The 22,959-nt window shown below is 39.9% G+C and overlaps 1 protein-coding gene and 1 pseudogene across 3 annotated transcripts in view; both read left to right on the forward strand.

Moving 5' to 3' along the window:
- The window catches only part of CD28 (CD28 molecule), an 85,163-nt gene that overhangs the window by 20,358 nt on the left and 41,846 nt on the right, over positions 1-22,959 (forward strand). The window contains exons 2-5 of one of the 3 annotated variants that reach the window (XM_053598090.1): positions 944-1,300; positions 3,433-3,557; positions 7,156-7,301; positions 8,681-8,793. In XM_053598090.1, coding sequence (XP_053454065.1) covers positions 944-1,300; positions 3,433-3,557; positions 7,156-7,290 — 617 coding nt within the window. In that variant the 3' untranslated portion in view covers positions 7,291-7,301; positions 8,681-8,793. Of the gene's footprint in view, positions 1-943; positions 1,301-3,432; positions 3,558-7,155; positions 7,302-8,680; positions 10,259-22,959 lie in introns of those variants that run through there. The other 2 variants (XM_053598091.1, XM_053598092.1) reach the window with 2 other exon arrangements.
- Positions 9,689-10,257, forward strand: LOC128590695 (securin-like; annotated as a pseudogene).

Below are 22,959 nucleotides of genomic sequence, written 5' to 3' on the forward strand. Positions count from 1 at the left end.
ACCTGTGAATTTCTTGGGGAGGCTATTTTCTGAATTTGCTGGGGAAGAGAAATTAAAGAAAACTCTTTGGGCTATGTATTTTCTTACCTCTTCATCCTACTTTTGGAATGGCCAATAAAGTCAAAATGTTTCAGGATCATACACCTAACTCCACCTTTAACCCAAATACCTAATCTTACTCTAATACTAACCTTAACCGTAAACCTAATGCTAACTCCCTAAATCTAATTTTAAATCTAACCCTGAACCTGGACAGTTAAGTCTAAGCCTAACCCTCCTACTAGGTCCTAATTCCAAACACATAACCCTAACCTGAACCCTAACCCCATCCCTAACCCTAAGCTCCAACCTCTAACACTAACCCGTAACCCATATCCCTGACACTAACACTAACACCGTAATCCTCACCATAACACCCTATCCCCAACCCTAACCCCCAAACCTAACCCTAACATTAACCTAAGCCTAATGTGAGGAAAAATTTCAAAGTATTTTAATTCCTTCATGAAAGTCTATATTACAGCTTAAAAACAAATCTATCTGTGCCTGTGTCAGGTGTTAAAACCGCTTCCAAATATATCACCCCTGGAAGAAATCAGCTTAATTCATGTTTAACTTCTCAGGAATCTCAATACAGATTAAACAATTCCAAGTGCACAGTGGCAAAGCTCAGTTCTGTTAGAAGGCTATATTCTGCCTTTCAGATGAACATATGCTCCATTGTCCCATTCAGAGGAGGGTGAAAATGATATCAAAGTGTAAACTTTTAAACTCTTTGTATAATTATCTCCCTCAAGAGCTCCTAAATCTTTATCTGTCATGAGAAAGCCTTTTCTAGAGAAGTCTTGATTTGGTTAATTAATATATCTTGATTTCAGGGAAAAAAACGTTATCCTTATGTTGTTGTTCTAAGAAAATGATTTCTCCCCCCCCCCCCCCCCAGAAAACAAGATTTTGGTGAAGCAGTCGCCCTTGCTTGTGGTGTATAACAATTCAGTCAACCTTAGCTGCAAGTATACCTACAACCTCTTCTCAAAGGAGTTCCGGGCATCTCTTTATAAAGGAGTTGATAGTGCCATGGAAGTCTGCATGTTGTATGCGAATTACTCCCATCCGCTTCAGTTTTCCTCAAATACAGGGTTCAACTGCGATGGGAAGTTGGGCAACGAGTCAGTGACATTCTACCTTTGGGATCTGTATGTTAACCAAACAGATATTTACTTCTGCAAAATCGAGATCATGTATCCCCCCCCTTACCTGGACAATGAGAAGAGCAATGGGACCATTATCCACGTGAAAGGTAATGTGCAACTCTACCAGTATACCACCCTACGGTAATGGTTTTCAACTGCATCCCCGAAAACTAGGCCAGGGTCAGTGGCAGGGTTGAATAAGTCCCAGCTGATCTGATACTAATAAAGTTAATGTTTTCAAAAAATGTTTTTGGTTTCCCTTTAGAGGAGATTTGAGGTTATGTCTTGAGTATCTTTACTTTCCCTCACTGACATTGAGTGGGAGGGGAAGGGGTGAAGTTACAACCTACAGGAATAGATCACTCATAACGTCACTCTCCATTAGAGTGGATCATGGCAGAAAAAAGCATGCCATTAAAATGTAAGCCCAGGTATCCTCAAGAAGCAACTTGGTCTAACAGATCAAGACTCAAAAAGAATGAGTTCTCTTTCTAATTAATTCTCTTTTTGTGCTCCATGGTTGTCTTCTGTAAAAGTATCTTTTTATTTTCTAAAACATACAAAGGATGCTGGCCTAAAAACTAGGAAATATGATATTTGCTGTTAACCAACTCTATGATCTTGGATAAGTCACTCAACCTTTTCATGGTTCTAATCTCAATACCATGAAGCAGTAATCATGATTTAGTGAAAATAAGTCTACTGAGCTTATGTTGACCTTATGTTCTCTCTAAAGGTTGGGGGGGAAATCATACTTCCCAAACTCAGAATATAGTTTGTTGGTAACAACAAGTAAAACTGAGAGAGTTCACATCACTTTTTAGTCCACCACTTTGTGGCCACAGTAAACCCTTTTTTTCCCCCCCTGTAGAATGATAAATAAGAAAATGGATGCTCAGTTTTATATTTAATATTAGCATAATTCCAATAAATGTTTTTTCCTCCTATGCTAGAATAGAGCTGTGCTGTGGTGAAAAATAAGATATTAAATAAGCAAAGAACCATTAACTGAATGTGGCAGAGTCGCTTTTGTGTTCTGGCAGAATAGAGGCAATTAATGTGTGACCATTTTGCTTGCTGAGTCCCTTTGAGATTTCCAATGTGTCTTATGTCTAAGCAGAACATTTTAATGGAATCAAATTAAAGGTTAAAAAAAGTCTATTTTGGAAGTTAAGAATAGAATTTTTTTTCTACATGAATGATACATTACTTTAGGATAGTATTATATATTATCCTTTAGGATAGTATATATATATATATACATATACATTATGTATATAATTTATATATATAGTTATGTATATAATTATATAGTAATATATTCTAATTTATATATAATTACATTAATATTATATATAATAATGTTATATATATACACATATATATGTACCACTATATATAATTTATATTAGAACTGGAGAAGACACTAATGATTTTCTACTCAGTAATTTTCAATCCTGTCTACATATTATAAATCTGGGCAGGGGCAGGTTTTTAAAAGACACCAATGCCTGAGTCCAACCCTGAGATTTTGATGCAATTGATACGGGTTGAAAAAAGGTGCTGGACCTTGTTATATTTTCAAACTTCCTCAGATTGAGATCATGTATCCTCCCCCTTACTTGGACAATTCCTCAGATAATTTTAATGTTTTTAATGTGCAGCTGGGATTGAAAATCAATGAACTAGAATTTTTGGTATTCTTTCTAGTTCTAATTTTCTCCAATTTTGAATAGAAGTCCCCCCCTCAACCTTTCTGATTCTCAAAGGTTTAAAGTGACTTCTGTCATCATGTACTCTATTAGACAGTGTTGGAGCTGGAAATTTATCTTCTGGTTACTAGACCAGTATTCTGACTGCCATTAATAGGCTGATGATTTTCTTCAGGTTCAAAAACATGTATATCATTTAACTGATTTTAAGGACATAGTTTAGGGTTTAGATGATGAAGGGGAGTTTAGGGTTCTGATGAAGGGGAGAGATCTTTGGTTGAGGCAACGGGAAGTCACCATTTTGAATCCCACCGTGGATTTAACAAAGTGAAGTGAATGAAGCTTTACCAGTGTACCACCCTGAAGTAATAGTGTTCAACTATAGTCTTGAATGCTGACTGGATTGGGGATGGGGTTGGATAAGTGATAGTTTTCATATTTTTACTTCTTTCACATTTTTCTGTGATATTTTAATGCACTCAACTGTCATTCCTGTATTCTTTAATCCACTGTATTCTATTTTTCAGAGAATTATTTTTGTCCAGATCGCCCATCTCCTGAGTCTTCCAAGCCCTTTTGGACCCTGGTAGCAGTTAATGGAGCCCTGGCTTTCTATAGCTTGCTGGTCACAGTGGCCCTTTTTGCTTGCTGGGTAAGAGAAGTGGCACTGCTTTTACATAACTTTTCTACTGTACATGAAATCTGAACGTATTCAAGAATTTTGCCTCTGTGATTTATTTTCTGTGTAATGTATGATTATTATTTTCTTTTTCCCATGCTAGTGTAGGCAATCTTTTACCCTGTTTAACTTTATCTAAGTGAGTAGGGCGCCGGCCCCATATGCTGAGGGTGGCGGGTTCAAGCCCAGCCCCGGCCAAACTGCAACCAAAAAATAGCCGGGCATTGTGGCAGGCGCCTGTAGTCTCAGCTGCTCGGGAGGCTGAGGCAAGAGAATCGCGTAAGCCCAAGAGTTAGAGGTTGCTGTGAGCCGTGTGACGCCACGACACTCTACCGAGAGCGGTACAGCGAGACTCTGTCTCTACAAAAAAAAAAAAAAATCTTCTATTTTCCAGAAGATTGGTGCCTGGCAGAATAATAAACTAAATGGGCAAATTAGGGTGTGGGGATTAGGAACAGTTATTTTCCTTCTCCTCATTTTGCAATGAGGATACATGAAACCGTTGTAATACATACATATGTATAAAAATCCAGGTAACTTGGGAAGCTAAGGCAACTGAAGCCAACTAAGAACTTCAGTTTGGTCAAAAGTCATGAGAAACCTGGCTATTGAAATTGTGTATTCAAACCTAGCAAAGAAACTAGATCTAGCGATCTGAGTCATATTTTTGTCTCCTCTGAAGCACTTGAATTGTGTGAGGCCAACTATGGTGTTGTCATTATGAAACTGTAAGAGGAGTTAGACTTTTCTGAGCTCTTGCCACCAAACTTAAGTTTACTAACTTTTGCAAATGTTTGTGCAATAAACTTTGTGTATTTTTCTTTACTTTCCTCGATGTTGCACACATTTTGATGAACATATATATCTACAGTTAAGAAAGGACCTTGTGATGAAGGATCATTTCCCTACTCAGAAACTTCCTTCTTATATACCCAGTGCAGTACAGAATACCTCCTTTGTTGACTCCATGTTGTCTTTGAATTTTTTTCTAGAAGTTAGATGCATGTGTGAGTCATTTTCTCAATGAGAAATGTCTTCTCTTTAAGGATAAAAGACTATCTTTCTTAATATTCTCTATCCATGTGTATTAAGTATACTAAGAATTTAATGAAAGCTTATTGGATTGATGAGCTGATAAACCCCAGGAGGTAAAGTTAAGGACTTAAATTAGCCTGTCTGAAGTGGTTGCTTTTTCCTGGAAATTCTTTATACTTGGTTCATCTGCAGCATGCCTGGTTTGCCTTCTGCAAGTTGCTCAACCCTGACAGAGGGCTTTACTATAGTTAAATATTGCCTATGTTCTGCCCCTTGAATACTTTCATCTTTCTAGACTTTGGTGTTTTCATCCACGGTATCTTCTAACTTTGATCCACTGTGGTGTTTTCCAGTGGTTTTAGGATTTTTAGAATTCTTAGTTCTTGTTTTTATCCAAATCCCTGGTTAGGTTTTATGCCTGCTATACAGCTTTTCAATCCTCTTACATCTCAAATTCCTAACTTAAGGATCAGGTGCAGTGGGCCTTTGGGTACCCCTCTAGGAAGGCTGCTCCCCTGTCATATGCTGACCTAGTAAATTACTAGTAATTTACTAGTTTTGCAAGGAAGCAGTTTTGGGAACTCTTTTAATTTTCAGTGGCCAGAAGAGTACTGCTCATCATTTAAGGTCTAATGTAAATATCCATTAGAATGTCAGTTCCACAATGAGGCACTAATTTGAGTGACTTGAATCACCCACAAGGCCAAAAGCAGCTTCTCACTTTCAATGAGTTTGAACAGTTCACTTTCAACTCAGATATATCATAGACTTTCTGGGGTTTATCTTGGTAGCACTACTAATTCCTAGCAAGGTTCATCTTGCTTTGCCTTTTTTTTTTTTTTAACTGACCCTTCATTCATCAGTCAGATCTTGCTTTGTCTTGAGAAAACTTATTGTGGTTTTACTTTGTCTCACAGACTCCCTGTGAATTGGGTAGTTTCAGTGCTTGGCATGGTTTATCTTCTGTGGCCTCATGTAGTTTCTTATGTTAACCAGTAAGAACCATTCTTTATTTGCATCACAAACCTAGGCTTTTGTACTCTCTTACCAAAAGAGTATAAATAAAAAGATGTCTATTATTTCATAGAACATAATGGCATTTTTACCCTGAGCTCATCTTTTCCTGTTAATTACTATTTAAGAAATAAGCAACCTGCTGAGCTGGGCATTTAGGCCATTAGGGATCCCTAGAGTTTAGCCATTTCCTGGGTAACTTTCTGGGATCCTATTTTTGGCTACTGTGCAGCATGCCTTGGTATAAGTTGCTGTTTTCTGGAACTTACTGTATGCCTGTGATGTGCTACTGTAGGCAGTTCTGGACTGAGTGGGTTTCTGGGAACAGCTGCAGATTCTATCCCCGTTCCTGACCTCATGTTGACACTGAGTAAATGAAGAGCTCCCCTTGGTCAGTCTGCCATAGACCAGCACCTGTTACTCTCATTCAATTCTCTGTTCACTTAGCTGAGCTGGTAAACCTACTCCTTTTTCTAGTCTAAAGGAACCTTTTAAAAACATGGTGTTCCCACCCGGTGGGGAATGTAGATAGTACAGATAGTAGTATCTGCCTTTTAATCCAGTAGATACTTGAAGATAGAGTAGCCCTTATTTTCCCTTACTAGTTTTGCAGGAAGCAGTTTTCGGAACTCTTTTAATTTTCAGTGGCCAGAAGAGTACTGCTCATCACTTAAGGTTTAATGTAAATATCCATTAGAATGTCAGTTCCACAATGAGGCACTAGTTTGAGTGACTTGAATCACCCACAAGGCCAAAAGCAGCTTCGAAAACTGCTAAGATTTATGGTGAGTGTAAATTTTGCTACAGGTTCAGCATAGCCCTTATTTTCATACTATAGATAGTAATATCTGCCTTTTAATCCAGTAGATACTGTACGTAGAGTACCCTATGCATTGCTGCTGCTCCCAGGAAACAGTGGATAAGGCTGGTGTGGGGTTCATGGCACGGAGAGACTGGTCCTGACCACATATTGTTACTCAACATCAATGAAGGGGTGGAATAGATGATAGTCACACAGACACATAGGGTGGGTACTCCCTGCACACATACACACGTGTGTTACATGCACATGGACACTGTGGGTTCTCACTGGTGTTCCCAGCCATGACTGTGTCATTTTCATCCCACTGCTATGTTTATGGTTAAGATAAATAAATTCACCATTTGCTGATAGCATAAGGGTAAGCATGGAATTAACTATAGTAGATCTTTCATTATCTTTATGTGCAACCTGGAGACCTCAGAGTCAAGTCATCTTTATTACTGAGGCCTCTCTACCAGCTATCATTTTGTTTGGGAGTCTGGATTAAAGATTGTCACTTGGAGGTTTGGCAAAGTGATTCATTTGGGTTGAAGTAAGTACTAAAATGCTCCCAAGGTTATCATTAGCAGTCTTCTACACTTATCTGGGGACGCACATTTTCTTAGTTTTGCCTGTGCCTTGCTGTAACACTGTGCCCAAGAGAGCTCTAGTCTTTCATTTATAGAAAGGATGTAGGACCAAGATAATTCTTTGTTGCAGGTGGCTCCTTGTACATTGTATGATGTCCTAGAAGCATCTCTGGCTTTCCTCACCAGATGCCAGGAGCATCCCTCCCTGTTGTGGCACCCAAAACGTCTTCACAATTTGCCAGATGTCTTCTGGGACAGGGGCTAAGAAAGCTTGAGGTATCAAGGACCAGGTTTGGGAGGCCTGCCTTGGGCAAACATATATATGGTAGTGTCATTTACTGTGATGAGAAACACTTAGACAGGAGTTCATTTTTAGGGAAGATCTTGAGTCTTATATAGGACAGGTTGTGTTTAGTCCAGAAATTTGGATGAATAGGTGGTAATTGAATCTGTGGAGGTGGATGAGACTGCCTAGAGAAAGAGGACAGAGTGAGTAGAGGAACTGGCCTAGGACGAAGTTGGGAGGAATTATGGCACTGAATGGCTAGGGAAGGATGAGCTTGCAAAGGAGGCAGGGGAGGAGTGGCCAAGGAGGTGGGGTGAAAACCGGATGTCACAGAAGACAAAGAGGAAGAGTGTTGCAAAAAGGAGAGAGTAATTGGTAGTATAGAATACTGCTGAGAGTTCCAGAAGATGAGGACTGAAAACATGATAGTTGTGTTTAGTAACATGAAGGTCAGTGTTTATCAAACTCTTCTTTAGCACTTTCTCTTCCATGGAACTAAGGTCAAAGAGGAAGCTGCTCACTTATTTATTCATTCAGGTATCATCTCATTCATGTGCAGCACATCTACTTATACTTCAGGCCTATGTGCCAGGAAACAGGCATTTTTTTTTTCATAATAGAGAATTCTGAATCCATAAATCCAGATGGCTTTATGTTTTTAGAAGTTTTATGGGTCATTTGTTAAAAATGTAAAACTTACCTTACTTTGACCCAGGAACGACAGTTCTAACCCTCAGTCGAAAACTGCTAAGATTTATGGTGAGTGTGAATTTTGCTACAGGTTCAGCATAGCCCTTATTTTCACTCCTAGTAGAAATTTGTCCTGAGGGAGCTGAGCCTGCAGAATAGAGATGAGTGATGCTATTGTCCCTAGAGTCAGAAAGGAGTAGGAATGTAATTATTTGTGTGGAACTGTAAATTGCCATTAACTGGACTCTGCTTTTACAAATTTATGACTATACCAGACTCTGGAGGAGCGAAGGTCCCTATGGTTAACTATGGAAAAATGGCTTTTTAAGCAAACACTAATGTAAGAAGATTTTGATGGGGATAGGCTTAATCTTCTCAAAGGGGTGAGGGCTTTCAAGTATATTTAAATATCAACAGTAGATATGTTAATTGATATGATTTTGGAATTCAGGTTAAATAGCAGCATTGAGAACAACGTGGATGGATTTCTCTAAAATATTTTCTTTAATTGAGATTTTTCAAGTTCATTTACAAGAATTAGTGGTTAAGTTTGACTAGTTATTACCCAAGTCTGAGGTGCTCAAGGAATGCTGCTGTTTAGTGTCATGTGACAGTCAATGTTCTGTACAGTTAGAACTCCTTCCATGTCCTTCCACCTTGACACTTGTCTCTGCTGCAGATGAAGAATAAGAGGAGCAGGCTCTTGCAGAGTGACTACATGAATATGACCCCACGGCGGCCCGGCCCCACCCGCAAACACTACCAGCCCTACGCCCCTGCACGTGACTTTGCGGCCTACCGCTCCTGACACAGACGCCTATCCAGAAGCCAGCCGGCTGGCACTCCCCATCTGCTCAACACCACTGCTCTGGATAGGAAAGGACCACCTCATTGTCAGCCAGCCACCTCGGGCCCCTGTTAGGCCACCAATGCCAAGTTCTCTTGAACGACTATCAAATGTCAAGATTCTTTTGAAGCTCTGAAATGAAGTTAAAGAAATTACTGTGGTAGGCCAAGTCTTGTAGTGCCATGACCCCAATTCAAACTTACCATGTATTTATTGACTTGACTGAGAAGTGGGTAGAAAATACAAAGTGAGTGGACTCTGTTAGCCTTGAAATCTGCTTCCAAGTTGCTGGCAGAGCTTGTTTCGTTTTCCACTCATCTGCACATCTCAGTCAAACATCCACTAATGGATATTTTAAATGGAGGAGAAAGGCTAGAATCATTCCTTTTGGTTAAATGAGTGTTTAAGGAGGGAACAACTTAGTGTAGGGAGAGGGGGAGGGAGACTTGACTATTTTAAAACCATTAAAACACTGTCTCCTATTCATGAAATGAGCCATTTAATTCATATTTAATGTTGTTTTCCTTTTAGTTTAGAAAGATGTAGACATTCTCTTTGAAGAATTTTGACCTTACTTAGTTATTTGGAGCAATGGGATCCCCTCAAAACAATGCTAGGCAAATCAATTTGCTTTTCTCACTCCTTGAGATGGGAATTCAGTGTTAGTATTCACAGTATGACTTCAAAAGAATAAAATAGTTCTCCCAAAAGGAAGAATGTGTCAGAAAATAAGGTCATGTGAAGTCAAAATTATTTGAATACTACGAAGGATTATTTGTTCAGCAGCAGCTCATTCTAGACAAACCATGCAGTGGGGCTGCGGCCTTAGAATAATCCAGAATGGCTACTCTGATCTTTGTCGATAAGGAAAACAGAGAACCAGCCACTTTTGTGGCTTCTAAAGATGGGCTGAAGTTGAAGTCTAGACCTTGAGTCTAAGGTTTAGATAGCAGATCTCAGGTTTCAACACCACATGTTGGCAAAACGTTTGATACTCCACCAGCTTTACCTAAATCTGCCAGAAAGGCTTTGGGAACTGTCAACAAAACTACAAAGTCAGTAAAGACTAAGAGACCCCTAAAACAAAAAGAGCCAAACTTCACTGCAAAAAGGTGACTGAGAAGACTACTGGTGCAAAAAGCTCTGTTCCTGCCTCAGATGACACCTATCTAGAAGTAGAAAAATTCTTTCCCTTCCATCTTCTAGATTTTGAGAGTATTGACCTGCCTCAAGAGCACCAGATTGCAGACCTCCCCTTGAATTGAGTGCCTCTCATGATCCTTGATGAGGACAGAAAACATGAAAAGCTGTTACAGATGGACCCCCCTTCACCTGTGAAGATGCCCTCTCCACCATGGGAAGCTGGTCTGTTAGTCTCCTTCAAGCATTCTGTCAACCCTGGAGGTTGAGTTGCCACCTGTTTGTTATAACGTAGATACTTAAATTTCTTAGTGCTTTATAGCTAGTGTGTGTTTGTATTAATAAAGCATTTCTTTAACATGTTAAAAAAAAACAAAACAAAACAAAACCACACAATGGCTTTTGTGTTCCATACATTTCAGGTTTGAACAAGTTGGTCTTGTTACCGTGTGTATGTAGATCTGAAGTGGGTTGCTGAAAGAGCAGCCAGGGGGAATTGAGGAGACTGTGAAAAGGAGACAGTAACATTCATGAGGGTATGAGGGATAAGTCCCAAGAAGCATCTTCTGAAGGAGGGAGAACAGAAAGGAAGAACAAAATTCTTGCCATGTGCTAAGGAGGTAGAGGCATCAGGTGGAAGCTTTCCAAAAGGTTCAGGCAGAAGAAGCCCTGGGGCTCCTTTACATGAACTTGAAATGCTGAGGGGATCAGGGCTCCAAAACTCTGGGCTCAGCTGCCCCTGTGCCCTAAAGATCCATTGACATGGGAAAGTATTTTGGAGGGAGTCTTTTGAGACAGCATTAAAATTCTCAAGAGACTCTGCAAGGCCTCACCCTGGAATGACCATGGATGTTTTTCTGCCTCCAGTTTGGATCAACTGGAATACGCCTGGAGACCTTAAAGAATGGCTTCAGTTAATTCAGGTGTTGGAGGAGACCAGGTTTGAGAGGCAAATAGACTTGGGTCAAGTCCCATTAGCTGAATGGCCTTAGGCAAGTGTCACCATGCATCTGAGACTATGATTCTTCAACAATAAATTGGAGAAAATGATCACAAATGTCTGTTCCTATTCTAAAATCTCCATGAGGGCATGACTCAAGTCTTTGTCTTTGCTTGTCCCTGGCATTTAATACCATGCCTGACATATAATGTTAGCTATTATTATTATTGCCATGTAGATAAATTATGTATAAAAATCAAACTGGGTAATGACTGAAGAAGGGAGGGAATATTGTAACACAAATTTAAACCCACTACACAGGGAAGAGGTGCTATGATATGTGAGAACCTCTCAATTCTCACCATGTTCCTGTTTATTGGAATATTTTATCTTGTAATGAAGTATAGAGCATTTTTCCTTCCCTATTTTTATGTATATAAAAAGGTCTTTTAACTGTTTTTGTCTTTTCTTTTTATGGGGTAGGGGAGAGTGGAGGAGAGGGGTAGGAATCTCATTATTCCAGACAGAAAATTTTATACTCTGGTTGATTTTTAAATGGGCTTCCATTCCAATGATTTCATTAATCCAAAGAAGATCAAACCCAGCAGTACTTGGGTAATGAAGGACTATTGAGTTTACACTGGCATTTCTGCCACTTGTTGGCCTTTTGATACACAAACTTCTTCAATTCAAGATATCAGATTATAATTGAAAATGACAGACCTAGAGAAATTTTAGAGAGGGCAGCAGCAAATAAAAATTTTTTTTTTTAAATGGAAAGATTTGATCTAAGGTAGTAAATGGTTTTATTTTCTAACTGGAAAAGTAGGTTTACTAAAGATGAATCATACCTGAGATTTTTCTTACTCACTCTGAACAGAACCAAAGTAGAGATGTTATATAGGGAAGGACGTTTTCACTATTAGTGTGAACCAAGAAATGGCTTAACAACAGAGGTTGGAGTAGAGCTTTTATAGTTTCAGATATGGTAATTATGAAGCAAACAATCTCATTTGCTGCTATTACTGTAAGAGCCTTATAATTAATGATATTCCTGTAATTTTTTATTGTGAGCTTACTATTTTGGGTTAAGCATGCCAATTTAAAGAGACCAAGTGTAAATTATGTTCTGTGTATTTAGTGATAAAATTACTAAACTACCATATGCCTGTTTTAAGTTTGTACTTTAATATTATCTTTTAGTATTAAGAATGATATGCTTTCAGAGTAGATAAGCTTCACTCAGCAAACTTGCTATTTAAAAGAGGTGTGAGATAAATCTTTTTATACGTGTCCAGTTTAGCCTTTTTTTTTTTTTTTGAGCTAGACTTTCAAATACTAATTTCACTTCAAGCAAGGTACATTTCTGGTTTGTTTGCTAGCTTTAGTCACAGTTTCTCAGTAGGACAATGGTTCACCTCTCTGAGGTGTTGGGCTGGGCTTACCTGTGCATTATGTGTGGTGTGAATACTCTGAAGTTTCAGCCTTGACTCCATCAGTTCTCAGGGTAACTAACTGAACTACCAGTCCTCATGGCTGTTTAAACAGAGATATTTGCGGGCAGCGCCTGTGGCTCAGTGAGCAGGGCGCCTGCCCCATATGCCGAGGGTGGCGGGTTCAAACCCAGCCCCGGCCAAACTGCAACAAAAAAATAGCCGGGCGTTGTGGCGGGCGCCTGTAGTCCCAGCTACTCGGGAGGCTGAGGCAGGAGAATCGCGTAAGCCCAAGAGTTAGAGGTTGCTGTGAGCTGTGTGAGGCCATGGCACTCTACCGAGGGCCATAAAGTGAAACTCTGTCTCTACAAAAAAAAAACAAAACAACAGAGATATTTGCAGTCGAATGGACTTTTCATCCTTCACAGCCTTTTGCACTGCTAGATGCCAACTATACCAGACCTGGGGACTGACCCTAAAGTGTTAAATTCCTATATACTGGAGATTGAAGATGGTGTCAGTGATGGACCCAGATTAAGGATCACTGCCCTAGACCCAGGTCTAAGATAGTGGCATGGACTCTCTCAAGACCCACAGCGAATGAGTCTCTGTGATCTGCAAGATCATTTGAGTTTCAGGCACTCTCTCTCTATTATGGGGATATACATGTTTTCTGACACAGTCTTCCTCCAACACCACAGGCATGTTCCCATTTCAGGGCCTTTACACTTACTGTTTCTTCTGTCGGGAATGTTCTTCCCTAGATATTTACCTGCATTGCTGCCTTGTCTCCTTCAGGTCCCTGCTCAAGTGACCCCTTGTCCCCTTGTTAAATTCCCCCATACCCTGTCCGCTTCTCTTACTTGTTTTTCTCCATAGCATTTTACCATCTCTTATAATAGACATTTTACTTATTTGTTTATTGTTACTTGTTTCCCAAACTAGAATGTAAGCTCCATGAGGGAAAGGACTTCATCTGTTTTGTTTATTATTGTATCCCCAGTGACTAGAACAGTGCCTGGCATACAATGGATATTTATTGATTGAGTGAATGACCTTTATATGGCCTTATGAATTAATGGTCAGTCTAAATGTTCTAATCAAACGTTCAGAGGAGGTATGTCAGATTTATTTTCTACTTTCCTGTTAACAAGTTCAAAAATGCATTTTATCAGAAAAAGATATATACATGGCCAAATCTGGTGAAAGAAAATCTAAAAGATTTAAGTTCATTTATATTTTAGCAATCTTTGTGCAGTGAGGAAAACCAATACTATTAGAAAGAATCATCCTAAAAAGTCACGTTAAAAAGGACAGTCAGGAGTAGACTGATTTTCCACTGAAGTCTTCAAATTCCCTTTTAATGGAGTGCTGACTAGTGAGGTTTTAAACATATTGTTTGCCTAAGATTTCTGGAAATTTTGCTTTTGTAGTTGACCTGCTTCTCTTTCCTGGGGGGTGATTTTACCCCAGTAAATTCTATAAGTGCCTTATCTGGCTCTGAATCAAAGAGAACTAAAATAAATAAATAAATAAAAATAAAAAACAGGAATGCTGGGGACTGAAAGTTTCAGCTTCTTCACCTGTCATGCTCATTTCATAGCTGAACACTGATAGCTTGAAACAGTTTGAAAATAAAATAGCAACAATAAACAAATTGGTGGCATTTGGAATAAGTTGAAAATTTGAATCATATTTACATTAAACACACACACACAGAGCTATCATCTCTCAGGTAGGGGAAGGCCCTTGAACAACAGGCACAAGAGCTGGTCTGATGATTCGTGTGTGTAACAGCTTCTGTTTCCTTCGCTGTCTATTTTACTTTGAGGGTAACCTGGAGTCGAATAGTTGTGATCTCTAAACTGACTCTTTTCTTTGTTGAAATGGAGCTTTTTAAACTTAATAAGGGTAACTAAAACTTGAAAAATATGAGCTTACATGTTTCTTATTAGTCCAGTAGAGACCGAACTTAGCTAGTTGCTCATGGATGATCTGATAGGACAAATCGAATCAATTGGAAAGAAACAAGATTGGTTAAAAAAAAAACCCAAAAAAACAGTCAATACTACGTGAATCTCTCAATAAGCCCTCCTTTACTGTACTAATAAAAGTAGTGTATCCTAATTATTAAAAAATGATCTAAAAAAAAAAGGGGCAGTGCCTGTGGCTCAAAGGAGTAAGGGGCCAGCCCCATATACTGGAGGTGGCAGGTTCAAACCCTGCCCTGGCCAAAAAAAAAAGATCTAGTACCTTGAAAGTCAAATTCAAAACAAATTAAAATGCAAATTTCAAGACTTAATAGACCTCCCACCATGTTCCAGCTATACAACTATGTGAATATTGTAATTGTGAACAGCTATGAATTCATTTTTTTCCCAACAATCTGATGAAAAAGATTGATTCCTTTTAAAGCAGCACCCTTTCTCCTCTCTCATCTTGTTTGGAATAGAGATAGTGGATGGATGGGTAAGAAAAATTAAAGAAACTTCTGGATCCACTGTAATGGGCCTGACTACCACACTGAACTGCAGCAAATGGAGTGGTCTGAGAACCAGACCAAAACCTTGCTTGGTAACTTTTGCTTCTCCTAACATCTATTTGTGTTTCCTAAACTGAGGCCTAACTCTTGACTTTTCAGCAGTGGTTGGGTTCTTCAGGAACGCACCTGGGTGTCTGGATCACTCAGTTTTCTCAGATGTGGCATCCAAGCAGAGCAGTGTGCTTTCCATTTGAAGATTCACAGGCTCCCAGTATTTAGAAGACCAGGTTACTGTCCAGAACAGAAGGTGGCATTATTTTCTCAGCATGTCTTTTGTTCCTTTCAGGGAGTGGACATTATCTATGAAAAATGATTGGGATGAAACTTTGGTGACAGAAGAATACCCCAGCTTTTCCAAGCTGACCTCATTCTTGGTGCAACTCTAAGGGCCAGAATGCATTTTTCCCAATTCCCCTACCCTATTTGCCTGTTTAAACTCGGTGAAAGGGTTCTTCAGTGCTGGGAATTCAATGAGTTGGGGGGCAAGACATGATTTCAAGAGGGACTTTACCTAACAAATGCAATCAGTACCCTCAATGAATCCCCAACAATGAAAAAAAAGCGAAGAAGGGTGAATTGATTTCAGAGTAGGAGTGGACTGGATTTTACTTACACTTCATCAGGCAGAGCAATCTTAGTGACAGTTTTAAACACTGCTTCGACTCCAAAGAACAAATTGTGAGCTTGGTGGAAATGTCAGTTGAGACAGAAGAGCAGCAAACAGCTTTGTTTTCCTATAGTTGTGGTTTTGCATGGTGATGATGACACATGAAGCTGAAAATGTGCAGCATGAACTCCAGTTGTTATCTGAGTAAGCATCTGTGCCAACAATGAAGGATATGTGTGGGTGTCACCTGCAAGGAGAAAGAGAGAGAGAGGCCCTGTTTTGGAAAGAAGAGCCAGTTAATCAAAGATCAACAGTGACAAGGGGTGCTGTTTATTTCATGAGCTTTATATTTGCTTTCCTTTGCCTTGCTAATCTCCATGTCTAGTAACTGGGGAAGGGGATGGAAAAGTGAGCTTGAATGACCATCAGGGCAGTTATCACAGCTTTTTAGTTATTTCTTCAGTCTCTTGGGCACACACTTAGCTTCCAAAGTTGGGATTTTTGCTAACTTTTGGGAACTCATGACATTACCCAGGGTAGACAAATTCGAGCTGGTTTTTGGGACCCTTTTTTAACTTCCCACCCTGTGCAACTCTTGTTTCACTTGCTTTGTTTCTCCTTCCTCTCTTCCTCTTTACTTACTTGGTGCACCTACCCAGCTCTAAGACATCAGCTAGGTTTGGGGATGTGGCAGTGAGCACCATAGTCCTTATTACCTCTATGCCAGCACTTAGTGTAGAGTGTATACTTTGTATATCCCTCCACTGATTTTTTTCTGCTCACCATACCCTGCTCCTCAGGGCAATCATCTGGTCTTGTCTGTGGGCCTTAGGCTTTAATGTGGTTAATTGATAGCCTCGGTCTTATTGGTTTGCCTGCAACTTATTTCTTTGAGATATTCTCATTTATTTATTTATATTTGTTTTTGTTTTGTTTTTTGGCCGGGGCTGGGTTTGAACCCGCAACCTCTGGCATATGAGACCGGCGCCCTACTCCTTGAGCCACAGGCGCCGCCCTTATTTATTTATTTTTGAGACAGAGTTTCATTTGTCACCCTCGGGAGAGTGCCATGGCATCATAGCTCACAGCAACCTCAAACTCCTGGGCTTAAGTGATTTTCTTGCTTCAGTCATCTCTCTTTTAATGTCTTAAAGGGAATTGGAATTTTTTTTTTCTGAAAGGGCAAGATAGTAAGTCTTTTAGGTTTACTAAATTACTGCTTACTAAATCACTACCTGATTTTTGTCAAGTGGTAAGATAGCACCACAGACAGGATAGAAACAAATGGGCATGTCTGCCTTCCAGCAAACCTATAACTAGAGATAGTGATATTTAAATTTCACGTAGTTTTCATGTCATGCAATGTTACTATTCTATTACTATTTTTCCCCTAACAATTTACTCATGTAAAATCCATTTTTAGCTCATGGACTGTATAAAGGCAGGTAGGTAGTGGCCTGCATTGGCCTGCAGATTGCAGTTTGTAGATACTTGTTATAGATCTAAGCCTTGATTTTAGCTATTAGCTTGTATTTGAGTTCCAGCCAACATCTATATTTTTAAGGCTGGAAGGAATCAGTTTGGGTGTGTGTAAAGGCTTGTTGGAAGTGATTAGTGTCAAGTATCTGTTTTGAAAGAAGGGCATGATTCAATTAAGAAGATGGAAGAAGCTTCATCTAAGGAAAAGCCATTTGATGTGGAAGAAATGGGAAGTTACAAGTGAAGGGAATGAGGAGGTTTTTCAGGATGACAGAATCTTCTGTATATTATTGTTAAACACCTAAAGATCTTGGGAATTTTTCTTCAAATCCTCTTTGCTCTGTCTCTTCTTTTCTAGACATCCACACCTTATGATCTCCAAGGAAACAAATTTCTATTTACAGAAGGCAGGGGAACAGGATCAACTTTCCCTATTAATTCTTACCCACGTAGCACACCCAATCCAACCTGCATGGGTGGAGAAGAAGTCAGAAGCAGCTGTCTCAGAACTGGCCTCCTATTTACTATCCATCTTGTTTTTTTCAATTTGAACTTGGCTGCCATTTTATAGGTGACCAAGAGTAGTCTGTAAGGCTCAGTATTTCATAGGTAACAGGTGAAATTAGTTTAACCCAGATCAGAAAGGCACTGACTTGAGCTTTACCATCTTTCCTCCCCATTCCTCACTCTTGTCTATAGCTGCTGTTTACACCCAAGGTACAAAGTGTTCCTGGAAGCAGCCCAGTGTGTGGGGGATCCCTGAGCCACACCCCCATTCACACCATCTGGGCCATTTGAAAATAGGGCCAAATGTTTCATTTAGCCTGGCCTGTCTAGCCAAGATCAGGAAATTGCCTCTAAAAGGTCAGATGATTAAGATTATTATGCCAACACTCTAGGATGTCAGTAATAAAAGAAAACTTCTAGCGGAATGGATTTCTCTTGACTTTGTATGTGACATTCAAATTCTGAGTCTGGGCGAATAGCCTCTGGAACTCCAAGATTTTTCTTCTCCAATGTGTAAGAGTATTGCGCACATTGGTTCATTGTGTGCCCTGTACAAGGGCCCCTAGTGAAGGAGAAAAAGAGGCCTGAAATTCAGTCAGAGTCCCCTTATTAAACTCCACACCAGCTTAATAAAGGAGAGGCACCTTCTCCCTTGTCCTCATAATGGGCTATTATGGCCCTGAGAAAACACATTGCTTTTCTGCCACTTGGTTAGTGAGCTTTATAGAATAAGATATATCCCCATTTTCAAAACAGGAATTAAGATGAACAACTATTTAAACAAAATAAAACAAACAAACAAAAAATTGGAATGGTTTATAATACTATAAAATTTTCTCTCCTAGGTTCCTTCTTTAGTCTTTCCTTTCCCTTGTCTCTGCACATTTTAATTTAGTTTGTTTCTTGACATATTATCTGGTGGGGCTGTCTTTGAGGATTAATGTGAAAAGAAACTTCCTGGTTCAGATCTAAGAGGAAAAACAAATATGTTTTTGTGACCTGGAGAATACTGAGTTTGGGATTAGTACTTGGGATGTCCCTGAAAACTTTCAGTTAATGCTGAGTCTACTCTTATTTTCCATTTATTAGTATATGGGGGCACTAGACTAAATAATCTCAGGGCTCATTCCTATTATAGTTTTCACACTCCATATTATAACTCTTCTTGAATTGTCTAACTACCATTGTTTTTGGGTTGTCCCCCATTGTCACATTTATAAGTCTTACAGATATAAACGTTTTGTTTGATATTTGTCAATCAGGATTTAACTATTACATTCATTAATTTACCAAAATTATTTGCATCACTTTCTTTTACAAAAACAATGACTTCTACTCATAAGTTTAGGCTAGAAATCTGGAAAATTTGTTAAGATTTGTGGATTTGGGGGGTAGATTTAAGTTGAAGTGCACTTTGACATTGTAGCATGACAAATAGTTACATTATTTTTAAAGGTTGGGCATTTTCCAAATAACAAACTTTTGGATGAAAATAAGTCATACTTTGCCAGCCTTGCTGACTCAGAATTTGGGGTGTGTGCCTTCCCCCATCTCCTCCCCAAGAAGGACAGCAGGAGGCCCAGGAATTTGAATTTAAACAAGTGTTCCAGATAATGCTGACTTCCAGGAAACTGAGGTGAGGAAGACTTTGACAATGTTGTCAGGGGTGGAGGCAAGATGGCTGACTGAAGCCAGCTTTCCACAGAAGCTCCCATCCAGAAGGAGAGTTAAAGGACAGAAATTTAGCAAGTAACCTGGTGGATTAGAGCTGTGCCAAGAGAGAAGGTTGAAGAATGCATATCAACCCTGCTGAGGTGAGCTGCAACCCCAAGGATATAAACAAAAGGTACAAAATCCATTGCCAAGCAGATGGGAGTCCCCTCCCCCACGAGAATGGCTCGGAGTGCTCCATACAATCAAGTGAACAGAACCCAAAAGTCCTTTCATTATATCTCACGGGAGAGACCCTCTAAAAAAAGGACCTAATTCCCCCACTAGGGTGTCATGGTGCTCTCCTGCCAGGCATAAAATGATATAAAATGTATGTATTCTCTACCTGCAATTCTGAGCTCCCAGCACTCCCTTCCACTCTCACTCTGAGGTCTGGAAGCCTGTCCCCCAGGAGTCCAGATTCTTTGGTATTTTCTTGAGAGGTATTTTCTCTAGTGGACAGGTCATGGATTGCTGCTGGTCAGTGCTGATTCAGTGCATGGCAGTGAGGAGAGGACAACTGGCTGAGAGGGAACCACTACAGGAGTGGCGGTGCCCCGATGCACAGAGCAGCATCTATTTTTGGCAACAATAGGGCTCACCCCTGGATATCTCGGAGTCACACCCCTGGTCTCTCTGGGCAACCAGAGGAGGCTGGGCATCTTCTCTGGTGGCAGCCACTAGCGGAAATGCTGGCCCTGTGAGCAAGGGGTTTGCCTGATGTGGTACCAGCTTGTGTGGAGCGTAGGGACTAGAAAACGCACGCCCAGAGCTGGCAGATTCCCAGGGTGGAGCTGAACCAGAGGACTGCTTTCCTGGGCCTGGGATGTACCAGCCCCCAAGGGATCATTAGCCGAGACAAAGGAGGGCAGGTGGCTGGAACTGACAGCTAACCATGCTGCAAATACAAACTATAGGTGAGACCAGGCAGCAGCACAGACAGGGCCTGAGGTGCAGGTTCTGTGAACTCTAACAGCCTCTCTTCTGCAGGGGAAGATAGCTGGGACAGAAAAAATTCTGCAAAGTTGTTCTGTTCTGTCAGTAACATCAATCAGGGGCAGGGCTGGAACTGAGTGAACAGCCTCAGCCTCCATTAAGCACCTGAGTTTGTCAGGCCTCACCTCCCCCTTCTGCATAGTGACAGAGAGAAGTGGCCTGGCTGAGGAGACATAGATCTCTGTGTGATTCAGGCAGGTGCAAACCCCTGGAGTATCTGCTCATTGGAGGCAACTAGGTCACAGCCCTGTTGGGTTATCACTGAATGGGTGTGACAGAGGTGCAAGGTGGGGAAGGAGGCATCAGCCTTCCCAGACTAATCTATTTTCTGGGTAGGTCCTCCTGACCTCACGGAGCACCGGAGCAACTCATATTTGAGTTGAGTTGTTAGCAGAGCCCTGTGATCTAGTTGCCAGAGACCTTTTAAACTCTCCCACTTGAGACAGGTGCTGACTGAGACAATTGATTTGGACCTCTTGAACTGGGCCAATCACCCAAGGACTATCCAAGTGGTACCCTGGGTATGTGGTTGTAGGAAGGTTTGATTTTCCTTTTCCAATTGTTGCCTGTGGCGGGGTGGAGTGACTTAATTGCTGGCATTTCTCCACAGCTGAAACTTCAACCCAGAGTAACTAATTTACTAGGGTCAGACAGAGACCAGCTGAAAACAAGACAGAGTCACTTAGCCCCACCACACCAAGAAGGTCCCCAATTTCTCAGGCCATAGCACTATACAGGTCCTTGACAAAGCTCAAGGGGAAAAGGTACAGACACCAGTCCCACCTTTTGGGCAAAGGGCTGGTTAATCACTACTCCTGGAACACTGAACCCAACTTTTCTTTATCTAGTCAAATTTATCTTGACTCAAGTTTATCTTTATCTATAGTTTACTATAATCTAGTAAAACAATTATGAGGCCGAATCAGCAGAAAAACTCTGGTAACATGAAAAACCAGAGTAGATCAACCCCCCCAAAGAAAGATATGGCAGACATAACTGAAGATCCAATTCATAAACAGATGGCTGAGATGTCAGAAATCGAATTAAAAATTTGGATTGCAAACAAGATTAATAGAATGGAGGAAAAGTTGGAATTAGAAATTCGAGAAGCAATTAAAAAGTTGTCTTAAGAATTCAATGAATTTAAAGACAAAAATCACCAAAGATTTTGACACATTGAAGCAAGAATTTGCAGCATTCAAAGATCTGAAAAAATAGTAGAATCCCTCAGTAACAAAGTGGAGCAAGCAAAAGAAAAGATTTCTGCATTGAAGACAAAGCTTTTGAATGCTCCCAAACTCTCAAAGAGGAAGAGGAATGGAGAGCAAAAATGGATCATTCTCTCAGAGAGCTCTGGGATAATTCGAAGAAGGCTAATATCCGCCTCATAGGAATCCCTGAAAGTGATGAAGTGGCTTCTCAAGGCACAGAGGCTCTTCTCCATGAAATTTTGAAAGAGAATTTTCCAGACATGCCAAGAGATTCTGAAATTCAGATAGCAGACAGTTTCAGTACTCCAGCATGACTCAATCCAAATAAGACATCCCCCAGGCACATCATAATTAACTTCACTAAAGTTAATATGAAGGACAAAATTCTGAAAGTGACCAGATGTAAGAAAACCATAACCTACAAAGGGAAGAATATTAGAGTGATTGCAGATCTCTCTGCTGAAACCTTTCAAGCCAGAAGAGGGTGGTCATCAACTTTTAATCTCTTAAAACAAAATAACTTTCAAGCCCGGATCCTGTATCCAGCTAAACTGAGTTTCATTTATGATGGAGAAATTAAATACTTTAATCACATTCACATGTTGAAGAAAGTTGCCATAACTAAACCAACTCTTCAGGATATTCTCAGACCTATCCTCCATAATGACCAGCTAATCCTCTACCACAAAAGTAAACTCACTCAGAAGCTTTTGATCAAACTCCAACTTCCACACTGGTGAAAAGATTAAAAATGTCCACTGAACTTTTGAAAAACTCCATACCCAAAAATCTTACCAGGCTTATCAATATTTTCCATTAATGTGAATGGCTTAAACTCTCCTCTAAAGAGGCACAGGTTGGCTGACTGGATACAAAAACTCAGGCCAAATATTTGCTGCATACAAGAATCACATCTTACCTTAAAAGATAAATATAGACTCAGGGTGAAAGGATGGTCATCCATATTTCAGGCAAATGGTAATCAGAAAAAAGCAGGTGTTGCAATTCTATTTGCAGACACAATAGGCTTTAAACCAACAAAAGTAAGGAAGGATAAGAATGGTCACTTCATATTTGTTAAGGGTAATACTCAATATGATGAGATTTCAATTATTAATATTTATGTACCCAACCAGAATGCAATTTATAAGAGAAAATCTAACAGACATGAGCAACTTGATTTCTTCCAGCTCCATAATAATTGGAGATTTCAACACACCTTTGGCAGTGTTGGATAGATCCTCCAATAAGAAGCTGAGCAAAGAAATTTTAGATTTAAACCTAACCATCCAACATTTGGATTTAGCAGACATCTACAGAACATTTCATTCTAACAAAACTGAATACACATACTTATCATCAGCCCATAGACCATACTCCAAAATCAATCACATCTTAGGTCACAAGTCTAACCTCAGTAAATTTAAAGGAATAGAAATTATTCCTTGCATCTTCTTGGAACACCATGGATAAAAGTTGAACTCAGTAACAACAGGAATCTGCATACTCATACAAAAACATGGAGGTTAAATAACCTTATGCTGAA

This window comes from Nycticebus coucang, chromosome 7 (assembly GCF_027406575.1).
Source record: "Nycticebus coucang isolate mNycCou1 chromosome 7, mNycCou1.pri, whole genome shotgun sequence".
Lineage (NCBI taxonomy): Eukaryota > Metazoa > Chordata > Mammalia > Primates > Lorisidae > Nycticebus > Nycticebus coucang.